We start from the raw sequence: 19,118 nt of genomic DNA, 5'->3' as shown, positions 1-19,118 counted from the left end.
ATAATAAACAGAAGGAAGATCCTAGAATTAAGAGGGATCGGGAAAGACCTAGCGAAAATGGGATTTTTTTCTGGAATTTGAAGGGAAGGGAATGGAAGCCAGGAGGAGAGAGAATACATGTGTTCATGTACATTCTAGATCACCAGGGAAGATGCCCAGAGTCAGGAGGTGGAGTGTCTTGTTTGAGCAACAGCAAGGAGGGTCACTGTCACTGGATCTAAGATTATGGGATAGAATGTAAATTAAAAGGGGATTTGAACACCAAACGCAAGATTTTATCTTTGGAGGTGATAGAAAGTTTGTAGCGAGATAATAACATGATCAGATTCAGAAAATCACTTTGATGGACTGGAGTGAAAAGAAACTTATGGCAAGCAGAACAACTGTTGTATTATTCCAAGCATGGAATGATGAGGATCTACATCTGAGTGCTGTCAGGAGAGAAGGAGGCGTATGCAAGAGATGTTATAAAGGTACAATTGACAAGTCTTGGCAACAGATTGGATAAGAGGCCTGAAGGTGGGAGAATGAGGAGCTAAGGAGGACACCTAATCCCCTGGATTGGTGGGGAGAAGAAAGGGGGAAGGGGAGATTGAAGATGATGGTGTCCTGAATTTGAGTCTCTACTCTGTCACTAGCTATCTCTGTGAACTTGGGTGAGCCACCTAACCTTTGGGATTTCCTCAAAATAAAAATTAGGCAAAATGGTGTTATCATCGCCTCCACCCCTTCCTTCCAAATTCAAACTTTATTTCTTAAACACCTGTGCTCCTTTAGCAAGCTTTTTGGCTTGATTCTGTTGCCAGTCTGGCCTTCTGTTCTGGGCCCTTTGTAGATCTGAATAGATGTTATTATCCCTGCTAAAGCTTTGTGTTCTTTGTTTTATTTTCCTCCTCGGAGTCCAGAAATATAGGCAGCAGGAAAGATGGGCTTGAGAATGTGAAAGAAAAGTTTTGGTTAGAAAGAGGTTTACCACATATAGACTAGAAGATCCTACTGTTCTTCAGCCCAGAAATCTCTTCCACCTGTCTTCTGTTTCCTCTTCCTTCACTGAGCCCAAGGAAAAGTTAACCATAAGGCAATGAGCCAATTTCACAATTTCAAAAAATTGATTAGCTTCCCTTGGGGAAGAATATGTTAAAAAACCATTTAATCAGCATTACTGTAGAACAGGCCTATTCTAACATTATGCTCTGGACTCTTACTGGTTGTCAGAAGTGGAAGAGGAGGCTTAAAAGCCCTCCAGCAGTGGAGCCTCCTTTTTATATTCTGGTAATCTCTATACTAGTTACCTGATCAGATCAACAGTGGGTAAGGACTTAAGCCCCCAAACCAAAACACAGCTGGCTGCTCTAATTTTAGTCCTACCAGGCTTAGCTTTGCCTTTTAATAGAACTTTGACCCAAGAATTTTATCCCATATAGGAGTTATACAGGAAAGCTTTTCCTGGATGCATTTGGCACTTTCTTGCCTTTTAGATACCTCCATGCAGTCTCTCTTAAAGTACCAAAATTCTTCCTTTAAAAAAAAAAAAAAAGAAAAGAAACTTTCAACACCATTGCTGATGCATAGATTGTTCACTATAGCTAAGATTTGTTTTACCTAAAAGAATTTTTTGCCAATGTGTAGGAAGAAAATGCTTAAGAAAAATTATTGCATGAAAAAGCCCTGAAATGAAGATCTAGGAGAAAAAAAGTGTGTGTGTGTGTGTGTGTGTGTGTGTGTGTGACTTTTGTTTAGGAATCTGGCTGTCATATTGGCTAGAAGGTTAACATAGCTACAGATGATCAATTTCTCAGTTCGCTCTATATTATGGAATATTGCTTTTCTGCTTTTAGAAAAAGCCTTCACCAGTCTAGATAACAACAGTTGGAAATTGGAGACAGTTCATTTATGTTACCCAATTCCTCTTTGTTACCAGACATAAAAAAGCATTTGTTTTTTAAGGTAAAAGACCACATTGTATATCCATTACTTACCAAAATGGGATTTCTTTTTGGTCTATAGAGAATAGGTATATAAACCTTTGGAATTAATCCCTTTATACATCCTCTCAGTGAAAAGCACCAGTTTTTTTTTTTCTCTGTACAGAATATTATTTTACAGTGCTGACTGCAGCTATTTGAGAGCAGTCTGCAGAGTTATGAACACCAGTACGCTATCTTGTCTACTTTTCACATTTTTCAAGATAATGCAGGGTTCCAACCACACATTCTCTGTGAACCACTACAGATTGATAAAAAATTACTTGTGTTTCCCATGACCTCGGTTGGCAAGAATCATTCCAACAAGGGCCCAAAAGATGACTGAGCCCCTTTAAAAGACCCTTGTAATGAAGCCTCCAGGGAGTCTCTATGTGGAGTGAAATTTAAAGTTGCTTCTGTAAATACATAGTAGCATGAAGCAGCTTAAGACTGCTGTCTGTTTAAATGCCCTCCTGTTTTGCATTTATTTAATATCGCCCTATTTTAAGCCCCAGTGAGAAAGTTATTTTAATAATATCTTTTTCTAGAAATACATGATGTCTGGCAGATGTCATGAAAAGCAGAAAAATAAGAGCATTTCATCCTCTTTAAAGCTTAGAGAGTTTATTTAGTTATTCTCCTTTGGTCACAAAAATAACCCTTGTCCACATAGAATTCTAGAGCTTAAAGAGTCTTTAGAGAGCTTTTAAATCAATCCCTTAATTTTACAAGTGAAGCAACTAAGGCCAGTCAAAAAAAACAGCTTTCTTTTTCTGTTTAAAATTTTTAAAAATTATTTAGCATTTTTTTTCTCCTCTCTATCTCTGCAATGGGAGAAAAATACAAAACCATTATAACAAATAAGAATTGAATAAAATAAATTCACACATTGGCAAGGTCTATAAATGTAGGTCTTATTCTGCATGGTAATTCATCACCTTTATTTTGTGAGATGGGCAGCATTCTTCATCATTGGTCTGGATCTCTGACCATTATATTGATCAGAATATTTAAATCTTAGAATTTTCATTTTTATAATATTTATATTATAGTAGAATTATTCTCCTGGTTCCACTCACTTAATTCCGAATTTGTTCACACAATTCTTCCCAGGTAAAGCAATTTTCCCAGGATTACAAGTTAATAATGGCAGGGGCAGATGGAAATCCAGGTCTCTTGAGTCCTAGTTTAAGACTATCTACTTTATTACATTATTTTCCATATGCAAGGACTAAAATTAATAGTAACAATCAATAAGTATTAAGCACTTACTATATGTGAGACATTTTGTTAGGCACTGGGAATACAAATGTAAAGAATACAACAATCCTTATTCAAAAGGATTTTACATTTTAGTGGGGAAGACAATAAGAACATACATACATACATATATATATATATATATTTATAACTATAAATCTATACAAAATAGTTAAATAAAAGGTAGTATGGGAAGGAATATATTAGCAGATGGAAAGATTAGAAAAGGTTTGACACAAAGATGATATTTAAACCATTTCTTAAAGGAGAGAGGGTCTATATAAGGCAGAAGTGAGGAGAAAGTGAAATCTAGGAATGGGGGGACAGGAGGACAGTCATTGTGTAAACAAAGAGTTGGAAGATGAAGTGTTGTATGTAAGGGTCAGAGAGAAAGCCAGTTTTTCTGAATTGCAGAATGCGGGATAGACAGTTTGATTAGAAAGGTAGAGATTAGGAACACGTCAGTTGTGAAGGGCTTTGAAAGCTAAGCAAAGATGGAGCTACATGGTGGAGTAGTAGGAATCAGTACAGTAAACTCTTCTCCAAACAGATCCAGAAAATGCACCAAAGTTCTGATGGAAAAATTCAGAAAAAAAATCACAGTGAGTCATTTGTCCAAGCCAGCTCAGCATAGGGGGACAAAGACGTTTGCAGAGATTAGGGACGGGATTAGGCCAGAAGCATATTATATACCCCTTGGAGCACTCTAGCACCCAGGGAGAGACTGAGCACTAGAGCAGGAAGAAGTCCCTAACCCATACTAGAGCACCCCTCATGCAAGGGATGGTGCAATTCATAGATAGGTAGACTCTAGGACGTATACCCTAGAAAAAAGAAAGCTCAAAAGTTAGTGGAAATAATGGTGTGGCTCAGAACCCAGGAGCAGATTGAAATCTCACTTCCAGGATCTAATCCACTTTACAGAGGAATAATGAGGACAGGAATCCTAAACCAAAGAGGAGTCTGCAATTCTGCCACTGAACTAGCAGAACTTTCTAGTTGATTTGTAAAGGTGAAGTCAATAGCAGTCTACCCTGCACAGACTAAGACCCAGGGCAGGAATTTGCAGAATTCAGACAAGGGAGTAGCAATCAGACTTCGCCTAGCAAAATGTTTTGGGGAGCAATGAAAACTTCTAATTCCCTAAGCTGTCCATTAGATCTGAAATAACCGTTGTATACCAAGAATGTAGCAACAGACCTTCCTTCCTTCCAGAGATGTGGCAGAGGACTCTGAAGTGTTGAAGTTGACTGGAAGAATGGGCAGACAAAAGAAGAACTTCCAAAATAGTAAGCTATTGTAGTGTTGGTAATGCTGAAGGCCCAGAGGCAAAAGACTCTAAAACTCTACAAGCAATATTTTAGTGAAAAGCACAGTTTTTGCACAGTGTCAAATAGAATTCCTAGAAGAGACGATGTAAGAATTTGAACAAAAAACTTCTTAAGTATTTATATAAATGCAGTGAAATCACTTATGGAAAAAAATTAGAAAAGAAATTAAAATTATGGGAAAAAATTAAAAAGGAAATTAGCATCTTCCAAGAGATGTGAAATTTTGTCCAGGTAACAGACTTTCCCTTAAAATAAGAATGGATCAAATAGAAGGCAATGACTCCAAGAGACTTAAAAAAATATTAAAACAAAGTCAGAAAGCTTTTTTTTAAAAAAAAAAAAGAAGAAGAAGAAAATATAAAGTATCTCATAGCAAAACCAACTGACTTAGAAGACAGAAAAGAGGAAGAAATTAAGTCATTGAACTATCTGAATGCCATGACCAAAAAAGAAAAAATCCTAGACATCTTTTTTTTTTTTTTCCTAATAACTCTTTATTGATAGAACCCATGCCTGGGTGATTTTTTTACAACATTATCCCTTGCATTCACTTCTGTTCCGATTTTTCCCCTCCCTCCCTCCACCCCTTCCCCCAGATGGCAAGCAGTCCTTTACATGTTGAATAGGTTACAGTATATCCTAGATACAATATATGTGTGCAGAACTGAACTGTTCTCTTGTTGCACAGGGAGAATTGAATTCAGAAGGTATAAATAACCCAGGAAGAAAAACAAAAATGCAAGCAGTTTATATTCATTTCCCAGTGTTCTTTCTTTGGGTAGCTGCTTCTGTCCATCCTTGATCAATTGAAACTGAATTAGCTCTCTTTATCGAAGAGATCCACTTCCATCAGAATACATCCTCAAACAGTATCGTTGTTGAGGTATATAATGATCTCCTGGTTCTGCTCATTTCACTCAGCACGAGTTCATGTAAGTCTCACCAGTCCTCTCTGTATTCATCCTGCTGGTCATTCCTTACAGAGCAATAATATTCCATAACATTCATATATCACAATTTACCCGACCATTCTCCAATTAATGGGCATCCATTCATTTTCCAGCTTCTAGCCACTACAAACAGGGCTGCCACAAACATTTTGGCACATACAGGTCCCTTTCCCTTCTTTAGTATCTCTTTGGGGTATAAGCCCAGTAGAAACACTGCTGGATCAAAGGGTATGCACAATTTGGTAACTTTTTGGGGCATAATTCCAAATTGCTCTCCAGAATGGCTGGATGTGTTCACAATTCCACCAACAATGTATCAGTGTCCCTGTTTTCCCACATCCCTTCCAACATTCCACATTATCTTTCCCTGTCATTCTAGCCAATCTGACAGGTATGTAGTGGTATCTCAGAGTTGTCTTAATTTGCATTTCTCTGATTAATAATGATTTGGAGCATATTTTCATATGTCTAGAAATAGTTTCAATTTCTTCATCTGAGAATTGTCTGTTCATATCCTTTGACCATTTATCAACTGGAGAATGGTTTGATTTCTTATAAATTAGAGTCAGTTCTCTATATTTTGGAAATGAGGCCTTTATCAGAACCTTTGACTGTAAAAATGTTTTCCCAGTTTCCTGTTTCCTTTCTAATCTTGTATGCATTTGTTTTGTTTGTACAAAAACTTTTCAATTTCATATAATCAAAATTTTCTATTTTGTGATCAATAATGATCTCTAGTTCTTCTTTGGTCATAAATTCCTCCCTTTTCCACAGGTCTGAGAGGTAAACTATCCTATGCTCTTCCAATTTATTTATAATCTCATTCTTTATGCCTAGGTCATGAACCCATTTTGACCTTATCTTGGTGTACAGTGTTAAGTATGGGTCAATGCTTAGTTTCTGCCATACTAATTTCCAATTTTCCCAGCAATTTTTGTCAAATAATGCGTTCTTATCCCCAATGTCAAACACTATTATTAAAGTTATTGGCTGTTTTGTCCTTTGAACCTAACCTATTCCATTGATCAGCTAGTCTATTTCTTAGCCAATACCAGATGGTTTTAGTAACTGCTGCTTTATAATATAATTTTAGATCAGGGACAGCTAGGCCACCTTCATTTAATTTTTTTTTTCATTAATTCCCTTGAAATTCTTGACTTTTTGTTTTTCCATATGAACTTTGTTGTTATTTTTTCTAGTTCATCAAAATAGTTTTTGGGGAGTCTGATTGGTATAGCGCTAAATAAATAGATTAATTTAGGTAGTATTGCTAGACATCTTATTTCAAGCACTTTTAAATGAAAGTAGTTTACTATTATCTTCACTCTTTATTCTCTATTTAGTTCTTAATTCATTTATATGTAGCATGTTATTAGGATGTAGAAAAGAAATTCTTTAAAGTAGGAAAAATATGCAGATTTCTAAATGACAAATGCATTTGGAGGTATGTGAGCTCTATCTTTAAAAAGCTATACAAAAATCAAGTAAACCATATTCTCTCCCACTTGGCAAGGGGAGAGAAAGAGTAAAATCTTGAGAAGCATTTAGATTAATTATGTTCTTTCATACTTTTACCCACGTTGTGATAAAATTAGCAATTTGTGTTTCAAAATTTGCTAATGTTTTTCACTGTTTTCTTAGCAAAATCTGCAATTTGTTTTGGGGGATCTGTGATTTTATGACTCATGAAACTTTTTAATAGTCTCATAGGGTCTCTATAGGATCAAACTCTTAATCATAGGGCCAGCTAGATAGCCCATGGGTTAAAGCACTGGTCCTGAAGTCTGGAGGACTTGAGTCCAAATATGGCCTCAGGCACTAGCCACATGACCCCAGGCAAGTCACTTAACCCCAGTTGCCTCACCAAAAAAAAAAAAAAAAAAAAAATTAATTATAGTGAAGAAAGTAAAAATCTTAATTCAGACAAGATTCAACAGGAAGGAGGTGCCTTTGCATCATTAGAGTCAGTTCAGCTAAGATGTTAATGATAATTTTGTCCTTGACCATGCCAGAGTGTTTACTTTCATTCTTTACTTTTCAGAAGTTAACTATGAATTGATGGAAATTTATTATCATTAGATATTTTTGTAGAGGTATTTCATAGAACAGAATATTAGCAATGTTGGAGAGAATGGGTGGGGAAGGAGAGAACTAAGAATGTATATTAAAATATGAATGCTTGTTTTCCAAATAACTTATTGATGACTAAACCAAAACACTTCAGACTTCATAGTTGAACCTCAAAATCATAATATACCAATTAAGTATGTGTATTCATATTCTTGTGACACAAGAGAAAGGTAGCAGAACTAAGTGATGCTTAGCTCTTGCAGCATTAATGACAATAGAAGACAGAGCAAAAGCTCAGTGTGAAAATCCATTCCAAAATATGCCTTTGAAGCATGAGATGTAAACAAATTGTTCTGGGCTGAATTATAGGTGCCAAATGGATATAACTAGTGACTTTAATAAACACAGAAGTGGATACTTCAGTTTTTCTATGAGGCTTTTGATAATGTATTATATGCTTAAGTTATTTAAACTGTAGGAGATAATATCTCCTGTCCTCTAGTCAAATGCTCTGAAGTTCATAGATTCAGAATCATTTAACCTGGATTCTGTATGTCTGGTTCTAAATCCTAAAGAAAATAATTATATTTTTAAAATAATCCATTTTAACAATTTTAAGTGAGTGTTTAAGCTTCTGTCTGTTGGGAAACAAAGAATGCTGCATAATTTTTGATGATCTATAATTCAAATTTTTTTTTTTTTATTTAAGGCTCAAGAAAAAGGGACCTTAGACTATTCAAAGGTAGGTGAATGTTGTTTGTCTATGTGTATGTCTACATATATATGTAAATATGTAAATCTATATAGAGAGATTTAATTATTGATCATACTTAGTTTTGAAATCTGGAAAGAGAATCATGATCAAAGATTAATAGATTTTCTGTTTAGAGCTTGGCACATAGAAAACATTTTAAAAGTGCTTTTTTCATTCTTTTATTCATACTTACCAATGTTAATTTACATATCTGAACTGAACATTATCAGAAACATTAACACTGCCTATAATTTAAAGATATCTTTTCTAGAACAATAATGATAATAATAGTAATCATAATACTTCATGTAGGAGCAACTTAGTGAAGTAGGCAGGTCAATTAGTATTAGCCACAACTTGAGAAAATGAGATTCAGACTTAGCCAAGATTATATATACATCTACCAGGTTTTGAGCAGAAGGACTATCACATTACCTAGATCTAGTGCAATCCAGTTCTAGTCCAGAGTTCTCTGTCTGTAAAATGTTGTCCTTTTGTCATCACCTTCAAATAGTCTGCAGAGACAACCAAAGGATGTAGGACAGGGACAGCTAAGTGGTGCAGTGGATAGAGCACCAGCCCTGAAGTCAGGAGGACCTGAGTTCAAATGCAACACAGACACTTAACACTTCCTGGCTGTGTGACCCTGGGCAAGTCACTTAATCCCAATTGCCTCAGCAGAAAGAAAGAAAGAGATGTAGGATAGTTTAAATGACAGATTCTCTATATTCAAGGTGTTTATAAATGTTAACTGTCCACAACTTATGAGGAATCCTGTTTTCCACCTCTTGGCACAGAGATGATAAACTAAAGATGCAGAATCAGACATATTTTCAAGCATTACTCATGTAATGGGGTTTTTTTCCTTATTTATTACAAGAGAAGGCTTTTATTTTTTCCATTAAGAAGCAGTTGTAAAGGTAAAGAAGTGTAGGGACAGTAATGCCTCCTTCCCCCCCCCAAAAAAAATAGGAAAGAAATGAATGTCAATACATACAAGGGAGTAGAAGGAAGTTCAGGGGGAACATAGATAAGCAAGATTATGTTGGGACTGCTGTATTAAATTTAATATAATATGAAAACCAAGTTGTACATTGATGGTTTCTTATAGATTCCTTTTTTCTTTTTTCATAAAAAAAATTTATGGTTTTTTAATCCATAACAATAATAAAAGTTTTTAAAGAAAAGAAAGTTCACAGGAGAACACTGTTCATAATAACAACAAGATCATGGGATGATTAGTTGAGGTGTACTTGGTTTTTCTCAACATTATGGTGATTCAAGGCAATTCCAATAGATGTAGGATGGAAAATGTCATCTACATTCAGAGAAATAGATTGAATGTGATCAAAGAATAGTAATTTCATCTTTTTGTTTTTGTTTGTTTGCTTGATTTTTTTTCTTTCTCATGTTTTTTCCCCCTTTTAATCTGATTTTTCCTGCCCACCATAATGAATATGGAAATATGTTTAGAAGAATTGTACATGTTTAACCTCTGTCATATTGTTTGATATCTTGAAGGGGACAGGGAGGAAGAGAGAGAAAGTGAGAAAATTTTGAAACATAAGGTTTTTTGCAAATGTTAATATTGAAAACTATGCATGTATTTGGAAAAATAGAATACTATTAAAAATTTTAAAGGAAAAAAAAAGAAAAGAGAGTTCCCTAGTATAAGAACATGAACATAAATATAATATTCCATTTGTGGAATACTGATATGTACCATAGGCTATGTCATGTATTTGAATGAGATGCTAAGTTCCATGAAGCCAGGGACCATATTAATTTTCTTTGTATTTCCCCAAGCACAGTGCTTCATACAGAGCAGATAACTAAAGTGGTTATTCAAGGAATGAATGAAGGAATTGGGTAATTCTCTTTACAGAGAGAAGTCATAGAAACATAGTTTATCATTAGAGACTAGGAAAAAATGAAAAATTCAAATTTTATAGCAGCTCCAAGTGTTTCAACCAGGGATACCAGAAAGCAAAAAGCAAATTATGTACCAACAAGAATAGTCATACACGATTACATATGCTGTACGTGGAATTTCAAGTTATTTCTTTTGTGCTGAGGCAACAAAATCAGGAAAAAATTATTCCTATTCTTTAATTAAGAAAGACTTCATGGTAGTATGACTCCAAAAGCCATTAAGAGAGATGGGAACATAATTGACATTGGTGTTGTATATGTAAGTATGTTAGAAGCTGTGAGTACAAAGAAACAAAACTAGAAACAAGAAAACCAGATGAAAAGAAAGGTGAGAAGTTAAAGGAAATTGACATGATGTGGAAAATGCAAAGTAATTTGGAATAGCAAGGAGAGAGGGGCTTAACAATGTATTTTCAACATTTTTTTCTTCATTCAGAAAGCAATGGAGAACCACTTTGAATATTTGAACAGTGATGTATATTGGGGTGGAAAAAGGAATAATTTAAGAGGACACAGGATTGATTTAGGAACTAGAATTTAGTAGAGTGGTAAAAAGGAATATTTAATAATCTAGTCTAGAGATGATCAGGTAGAAACCGAAAAGAACTATCAGTAATACTATAAAGGAAGAAATGTAATTTGGTATTAGATTATTAATGAATGGAGAACATTGGGATGCAAGCATTTTTCTAAATCATTTCAGGGAGCATGTTGCACATGTGAGAGTATTGGAAAGAAGAATGATGATGAACCATTGATTTTGAAATGTTCTTATGGATTTAATGAGATTCAGGTCTATCTTACAAGAGTTCTAAAATAATCAGAAAGCATGTGTCATTTGGACAGTCTATTTGACCCTGGACAATTCATTTCATTGAGACAGTTCCCTCTCCAGTTAAATAAGAGAAATGGGATTAAGGATTACTAAAATCTCCTTCAACAAAAACATTCTATGATAATCAGTCATTCTTCAAGAATACAAGTAATGATTAACAAAATACTGGGAATGCAAAATCCCAAACTGAATTATCTCTGTACTAGAAGACAGCTTATTTTCTCCTAAAGTGATTAGAAGAAAGCTTCATGAAAAGCAGCAATACCTGAACTAAGTCTTGAAGGAAAGAGCATGTTTTGTTTGAAAGGCCAGACTGAGCCAAAAAAAATCACAAAACTGTGAATACCTTTTGACTCAACAATACTACCAGTAGACTTACAAAGATATCAAATGTAGAGGAAGAGGTTTTTTTATATATACATATATAAATAAAGAATGGAAAATAAGGGGGTGTCCATCAGCAAGGAAATGGCCAACCAAGTTATGCTATATGACTATAATGAAAAACTATTAATGCAGTACTGTTCCCCTATAATAACTAACAAAAGGGACAGTTTTAAAGAAACTCATAAAGACTTGTATGAAATTATGCAGAGTGAAGTATGCAGAGTCAAGAGAATAATTTATACTATAATAAGAACAACATTGTAAAAATGAGCATTTTAAAGGACATAAGAACTCTTAAGCAATCAAGTTACCAAACATGATTCCAGAGGACTCATTTAAAATGTCACCTACCTCCTGACAGAATGATGGTGGACTAAATATACAATGAGACATTTTTGGACATGACCAATATAGAAAATTTTTAATTTGATTATGCATATTTTAATAGGCTTTCTTTTTCTTTGGGGGAAGGGGAAGAGGATGAAAATAAGATGGTAATGTAATTTTTAAAAAGCAGTACTGAAAAGCAGAATGCTTTCCAAGTGTTGAGAATGGCTTGTGCAATCAAAATGGGACATAAGAAATGGTTTCTTGAGTTTGAGAAACAGCTAGCATTCCAGTTTGTCTAGAGTAGAGTGTGTGCAGGAGATGAAGATAGTAAAACAATATCACAGAAAGTTGGAAAAGGTAGCTTAGAGCTTACTTTTCTAAAGCACTTTAAACCCTGGACTGCTTGACAGTGTGGGTTAATGGAGTGGTGAGGTAGCAGGGAACCACTGATGTTTTTTTAAGTATAGGATTCAGATCTGTGCCTCAATAAGATTATTTTGAGTCTGGAAAGACTTACATGAACTGATAGTGAAGTGAGCAGAACTAAGTAATAACAAGATTATGTGATGATCAACTATGATGGACTTGGCTGTTTTCAACATTATGGTGATTCAAGGCATTTCCAATAGACTTAGGATGAAAAATGCTGCCATTTGGTTTTGGGTTTTTTTTTTTTTTTTTTTTTTTCATTCTTTCTTGTGTTCCCCTCCCCCCCCTTTGGTCTGATTTTTTCTTGCACAATATGACAAATATGGAAATATGTTTAAAAGAATTGCATTACTTGACTTAGATTACTTGATGTCTTAGGGAGGAAGGAAATAAAAGAGAGAGGGAGAAATACTTGGAACGCAAACTTTTTTTCCTTGTTCTTTTTTATTTTTTGCTTTTTAATAGCATTTTATATTTTCCAAATACATACAAAAATAGTTTTCAACATTCACTTTTGCCAAATTTTGTGTCAAATTTTTCTCCCTCTCTTCCCTCCCTAAGACAACAAGAAGTCTGATAAAGGTCAAATATATTCAATTCTTTTAAACATATTTTCATATTCATCATGTTGTACAAGAAAAATCAGAGCAAAAGGGAGAAAAACACGAGGAAAAAAACCAAGCAAACAATTGGTGAAAATACAAAGCTTTTATGCACATTCAGTCTCCATAATTCTCTTTCTGGATATGGAAAACATTTTCCATCCCAAGTCTATTGGAATTGTCTTGAAAAGACACATTGTTGAAAAGAGACAAATCCATCATACTTGATCATGACATAATCTTCTTGTTGCTATGTACAATGTTCTTTTGGTTCTGCTTAATTTAGTCAGCATCAGTTCATGTAAGTTTTTCCAGGCTTTTCTTTTCTGAAATCATCCTGCTGATCATTTCTTATAGAACAGTAATATTCCCTTACTTTCATATACTATAATTTATTCAGCCATTCTCCCACTGATGGGCATTCACTCAGTTTCCAGTTTCTTGCCATTACAAAAAGAGCTGCCACAAACATTTTTGCACATGTGAGTCCTTTACCCTCTCTTATGATCTCTTTGGGATACAGATCTAGTGGAGACATTGCTGGATCAAAAGTTATGCACGGTTTTATAGCTTTTTAGACATAATGGAACACAAACTCTTTTTTTTTGGGGGGGGGGGGGAGAGGCAGGGCAATTTAATCATTTTATTAACAAGGCCAAAGGGTTATTATAAAGAATGGTCATTTGGCCATCTCTTTTAGACCAAAGACAAACACTTCAACAAGAATTTCTTGGGACTTATGAGGGAAGATAATGTGAAAGAAACAGTGGAAAAATGGATGATGTTTGACAAAAATCAAAGTGAGCAATCCCCTTTGGTAATAATTGATAAAAGCAAGGAGGGCAGTCCCCTTTAATAAGGAGACTTTACAGATTAAAAAACACAAAGGAAAAAAGTAGATGTCTCCCTTCCTTTAGAAACATCTGATGTACTCCTATGATTCTGGTTGGTTCTTCTCCAACTCAGGTCACATGTAGAAGTTTACTACAAAATTGATTTCAGACTTCCTATTTATTTTGACAATAAACAGGTTAAGATAATGAAAGTTAGCTCAAATTTTATATCTTTTTAAAATTTAGAATCTTTTATTAGACCAGGGAATTCACAATTTTACCTATCACCATATCACCTATCTCTAAATCTACAAACAGAAATCTAAAGTCAATATTATAAGGTATATTTCAATACAAAACCAAATTCATCTAAAGTTGCCAGATTTATCTAAAATTAACAAAATGTTCTGGGATTAATACATAAATATATTGAGTAACAGGAACACAAATTCTTTTTTTTTAAATAGCTTTTTATTTACAAGTTATATTCATGGGTAATTTTACAGCATTGACAATTGCCAAACCTTTTGTTCCAATTTTTCCCCTTCTTCCCCCCACCTCCTCCCCTAGATGGCAGGATGACCAATATATGTTAAATATATTAAAGTATAAATTAAATACAAAATAAGTATACTTGACCAAACTGTTATTTTGCTGTACAAAAAGAATCAGACTCTGAAATATTGTAAAATTAGCCTGTGAAGGAAATCAAAAATGCAGGCAGGCAAAAATAGAGGGATTGGGAATTCAATGTAATGGTTCTTAGTCATCTCCCAGAGTTCTTTCGCTGGGCGTAGCTGGTTCAGTTCATTACTGCTCCATTGGAACTGATTTGGTTCATCTTATTGCTGAAGATGGCCACGTCCATCAGAATTGATCATCATATAGTATTGTTGTTGAAGTATATAATGATCTCCTGGCCCTGCTCATTTCACTCAACATCAGTTCATGTAAGTCTCTCCAGGCCTTTCTGAAATCTCCAGTCAGTTCTCTTTTAAAAATCATGTAATTTTTCTATTTTCTTAAAAATCACACAAGCTTTTCACTGTCTAATAAACAAATTTCAGGCTCTTTAGTGCTCTTTCCCTACTTTTCTAGCTTCATATCCACTAATTATAAATGTTTGTTGGATTTTTAAAAATTATATATGTATGTATACATGCACATACATATATGTGGCATATCCCTAACTAATAATACCTAATATTTATACAGCATTTTAAAGTTTATAAAGTACCTTATAATGCCAGCTCATTTGATCCTGACAACAATCCTGTGAGGTAGATACTATTCTTACCAACATTTTACAGATGAGGAGACCAAGACATAGAGAACTTAAGTAGCTTGCCAAGGGTCACACAGATACTCCATCTCTAAGGCAATATTCAGATTCAGGTCTTCCTGACTCCAAGCCCTATACTCTATTCTACTGAGCTACATAGATCCCTAGATTCCAACTAAGTCCCATTCTTTTTCAGAGGCTCATATCTCTTTGTATCGCCAGAAACTGTCATAAAACTTTATATATTGTATGTACTAAATAAATGTTTCTGAAAATGAGAAAAGAAATTAAAGCTAAAATTAGATTTGCTCAGTTCTATACCATTGGCTATCTATTCAGTTGGATAAATAGTAAGTTCCTACTATGTATAAGTCATTGTATTAAATGCTAGAAAAAGAGTCCAATTAGAAAACTGTTGCAATACCCCAGGTGAGAGGTAACATAAGCAAAAACTAAGCTAATGATGTGAGTATAGAGAAATGGATGGATGTGATAGATGTTGTGGAGGTCAAATCAACAAGATTTGGCAGCTGCCAAGGGAATGGGGAGATAAAGAGTCAGAGATGACCTTTCAGGGGCAGTGGACTCTAGATGCTGAAGAATGGGGGAATTTGTTTGACTAGACCATGCATATTAGCTACAAAGATTTTCTTTTTCTTTCTCTTTTCCTAGGGGCAAGGGTAGAAAGAAGAGGAAGAATAGGAATGGGGAGCCAACACAAAAGAAATTGAAAAAGAAAGCGGCTCATTGCCGTATTTTTTAAAATGAACAGAAAAGAATAGAGTAAAGGCCAGAGATAATCATAGCCTAGTAAGATAGCCTGGAAAAGTTACATGTTAAATTGATTATATATTTTTAAAGAAAAATAAGTTATTCATAATAGAGATTGGCAGTTTTAAGTATTAATCTAGCTTCTCTTCTTCTATGAATAAAAATGCCCATATTATTTGATGTTTGCTAAAGTCAGAATTTTAAAAGAATAAGCTTTTAGAAGGAGTCAGAGATGACTGCTAGATTGGAAACCTGGATGACTAGAAGAATGGTAGTGTCCTCAGCTTAAATAAGGAGGTTAGAAGGAAGGGTGGATTTACAGGAAAAGATAATGAGTTCTTTTTGAAAGTCTAGCAGAAATTCTGTCCATTATATTGGTTGGTGATGTAGCACTGAAGCTCAGGAAATAAACCAGGGCTTATGTATGTAGATCTAAGCGTCATCTACAGAGAAATGATTACTGAATCCATAACTTTTTTATTTGGGGTTAGACCTGTAATTTCAACAAGTTAGGAGCATCCTGATTACATTGATGTAAGTCAAGTCAGTAAGCATGTGCTTTGTACCAGGCACTGTAGTAAACACTAGAGATAACTAAGAAAAACAAAAAGGGTTCCTTCTTTCTCATAGTCTAATGAGAGAGATAACATGCAAATAGCTACAGAGGAACAATACAGAATAAAAGAACTTTAGCTAAGACTTGAAGAAAGCCAGGGAGCCCAGGATATGGGGGGAGAGAAAGAGTTCCAGCTCATGAAAATTCACGTAGTCCATAGATGGTCTTATTCAAGAAGCTTCAAGGAAGGGAGTGTCATTGAACTGCAGAGTATGTAGAGGGGAGAAAGATGTTACAGATAGAAAGGGCCAAGTTAGGAAGGGCTTCAGAAGACAAAAAGAGGCCTTTATATTTGATTCTGTGGATAATGGGAAGCCACTGGAGTTTATTGAATAGGGAGAGTAACATGCTCAGACTTGCACTTTACAAAAATACTTGTGACAGCTAAGTGAACTGGAGTAAGGAGAGTCTTGAGGAAAAGAGACCAAGCAATAAGCTAATAAGCTACTACAGGTTTGAAGTAATGGGGGCCTCCAAGAGGATGACAGTTGTGTGAGTAGAGAGCTACTATGTTGAAAAAAATGATAAGACATTATCTAACAGCTAACTTGGTATGTGGGGTAAGAGAGATGAGCCCAAATTACAAGCCTGGATGACGGGGAGGATGAGGTACCTTGGCAGTAATAAGGAATTTAGGAAGAGAGATTTGAAGGAAAAGTATGAGATCAATTTTGGACACGTTGTGTTTAAGGTTTCTACCAGACATCCATTCATGATGTCTAATAGGCAGTGAGATAATAGTTGTAAGAATGGAAGCTAGCTGAGAGTTTAGGCCTGGACAAATAGCTCTGTGAATTATCTTCAGAGAGATGATAGTTGAATTCATCAGTGCTGATAAAAATACCAAGAGGGAGAAGAGACAAGGACCCAGAACAGAGTGTTTGGAACACTCAAGCCTAATGGACATGATGTGAATGAAGACTCAACAAAAGGAAACTAATAGAAAAGGTCAGACAAATGGAAAGAGAACTAAGAGTGAGCAGTGTCCAGAAAAAAAAAAAAAAAAGAAAGAAAAAGAAAAGAAAAGAAAGAGATAATGTCCGAAACTGCAAAAGATAAGCATTTTTTTTTAAAGGTCATTGAATTTGGCTTTTTCTCTTACTAAGAGATGCTCTTGGATTCTCTTACAGAGAAATGATTGGTAACTTTCAATTGAATGATGAGGTCAGAAGCTGGATCAGCCACTCATCCTGTTACTTTTAGTTTAAAGAGTCATCTAGAGAACCGAAAGGTCAAAGAATTTGCCTTAGTCACACAGCCAACATGTAACAAAAGCAGAACTTCAACCTAGACTTCCTGACTGTTTCCCTCTGTCCACCATACCATACTGCCTCTCCCTAGATGATTATGATAAACGCCATGGCCTGAAGTCATTTTATGGCCTATCTTGGTTTACACAGCACGGTTAGACTAAGCATTACATATAGATTCATGATGCCCTCTAGGTTGAATAGCGACTTCTTATCTGAAAGAAAATATTTTTAAAAAGCCTGACTGTAAACTACATGAATTGAAGTAAAGTATTTTAGTTTTATCCTATGAATGAGGTGCATTTGCAGGCAACTAAATATTTAAACAAAAGCCCATTTGATCTTAAAAAATCAATTTACTTAATTCACAGAACCACTGAAAATATTTTTTGTTCTTATATGATTTGATACATACTTATATGTACTTGTGTGTGTGTGTGTGTGTGAGTGTGTGTGTGTGAGAGAGAGAGAGAGAGAGAAAGAGAGAGAGAGAGAGAAAGGGAGAGGGAGGGAGGGAGGGAAGGAGAGAGAGAGAGAGAGAAAGAGAATCCTCCCTGTTTCAGAATCAAGGTAGGTGATCATTTCAAAATGAATCTCAGCTGGATCTTGGAAATGTCTATCACATTCAGCAAAACAGTAGTCTTTACTCAGACACTCATAGAAGAAATTGAATTACTTTTTAATTGAGTTCATGTTGAGAGAGAGAAAGAGAGAGCTTGGATATGAGTGATTTGCACTTTCATAGTGCCTTTCATCCTAGGATATCAAAGCACTTGACAACTATTAATTCATTAAGGCTCTCAACACTTCTGCAAGGTAGATGAAGCAACTCCACTTCTAAAATGCAGCTACCTCTGGGAACGAGGAAAAGCAGCTGTCTAATTGTTTACGACAACACTATCCAGGAGTTTTAAAATGTAAAGCAAAGAGTATCCTATCCAGTTTAAATTACAGGGGGAGTTTTATTAGTCACAGTATAATTACTAGAATTGAATTTGACCAAAAATCTGCTGCTAACATTCCTACTCTTACAGACAGTACTATGGGAATCTTAATTATAACAACTGGTCTGAAGATCTGGGTTCTCTTTTTTGAACAAAGCTTACTTTGTAGCACCTTCTAGCCCAAGTTGGAGTAGTATTGATTTAGCCCTGTCCTAAGAGGGAAGACTGCCACCTATCGAATCCTAAGCAATTCTTCGGACTAAGGAAAAAACATGGAAGGCCAAATTCATGCTTGGTTTGCTATGGGTATATATATACATACATACATATATATATATATATATATATATATATATATATACACACATATATATATATGCATGTACATGTATATACATATATATATGTCTAAAGGAAAACGAATATGTTGAGTATTCTTGCTTTGAAAAACATCTACAAACGTCTGTGTATTTTCACCAGCTGGAGACTAGCGTATGCCTGTAGTTTAGCCTACTGTTACTTGAAATAAGCATACTGCTAAAAGACTGAGGCAGATGGTATTTTTACCACTGCAGGCA

The 19,118-nt window shown here is 35.0% G+C and overlaps 1 protein-coding gene across 6 annotated transcripts in view; it reads left to right on the top strand.

The window, feature by feature from the left end:
* PDSS2 (decaprenyl diphosphate synthase subunit 2) overlaps window positions 1–19,118 on the top strand; it is a 342,888-nt gene that overhangs the window by 248,706 nt on the left and 75,064 nt on the right. For 5 of the 6 annotated variants that reach the window (XM_051997482.1, XM_051997484.1, XM_051997483.1 and 2 more), the window contains exon 7: window positions 8,285–8,317. The exons of the other annotated variant lie outside the window; for it this stretch is intronic. In XM_051997482.1, the coding sequence (XP_051853442.1) occupies window positions 8,285–8,317 (33 nt within the window). The remainder of the gene's footprint in view (window positions 1–8,284; window positions 8,318–19,118) is intronic. 6 annotated transcript variants of the gene reach the window in all.

The sequence above is a fragment of the Antechinus flavipes genome, chromosome 4, assembly GCF_016432865.1.
Source record: "Antechinus flavipes isolate AdamAnt ecotype Samford, QLD, Australia chromosome 4, AdamAnt_v2, whole genome shotgun sequence".
NCBI lineage: Eukaryota > Metazoa > Chordata > Mammalia > Dasyuromorphia > Dasyuridae > Antechinus > Antechinus flavipes.
This window is presented reverse-complemented; position numbering and strand designations above follow the sequence as displayed.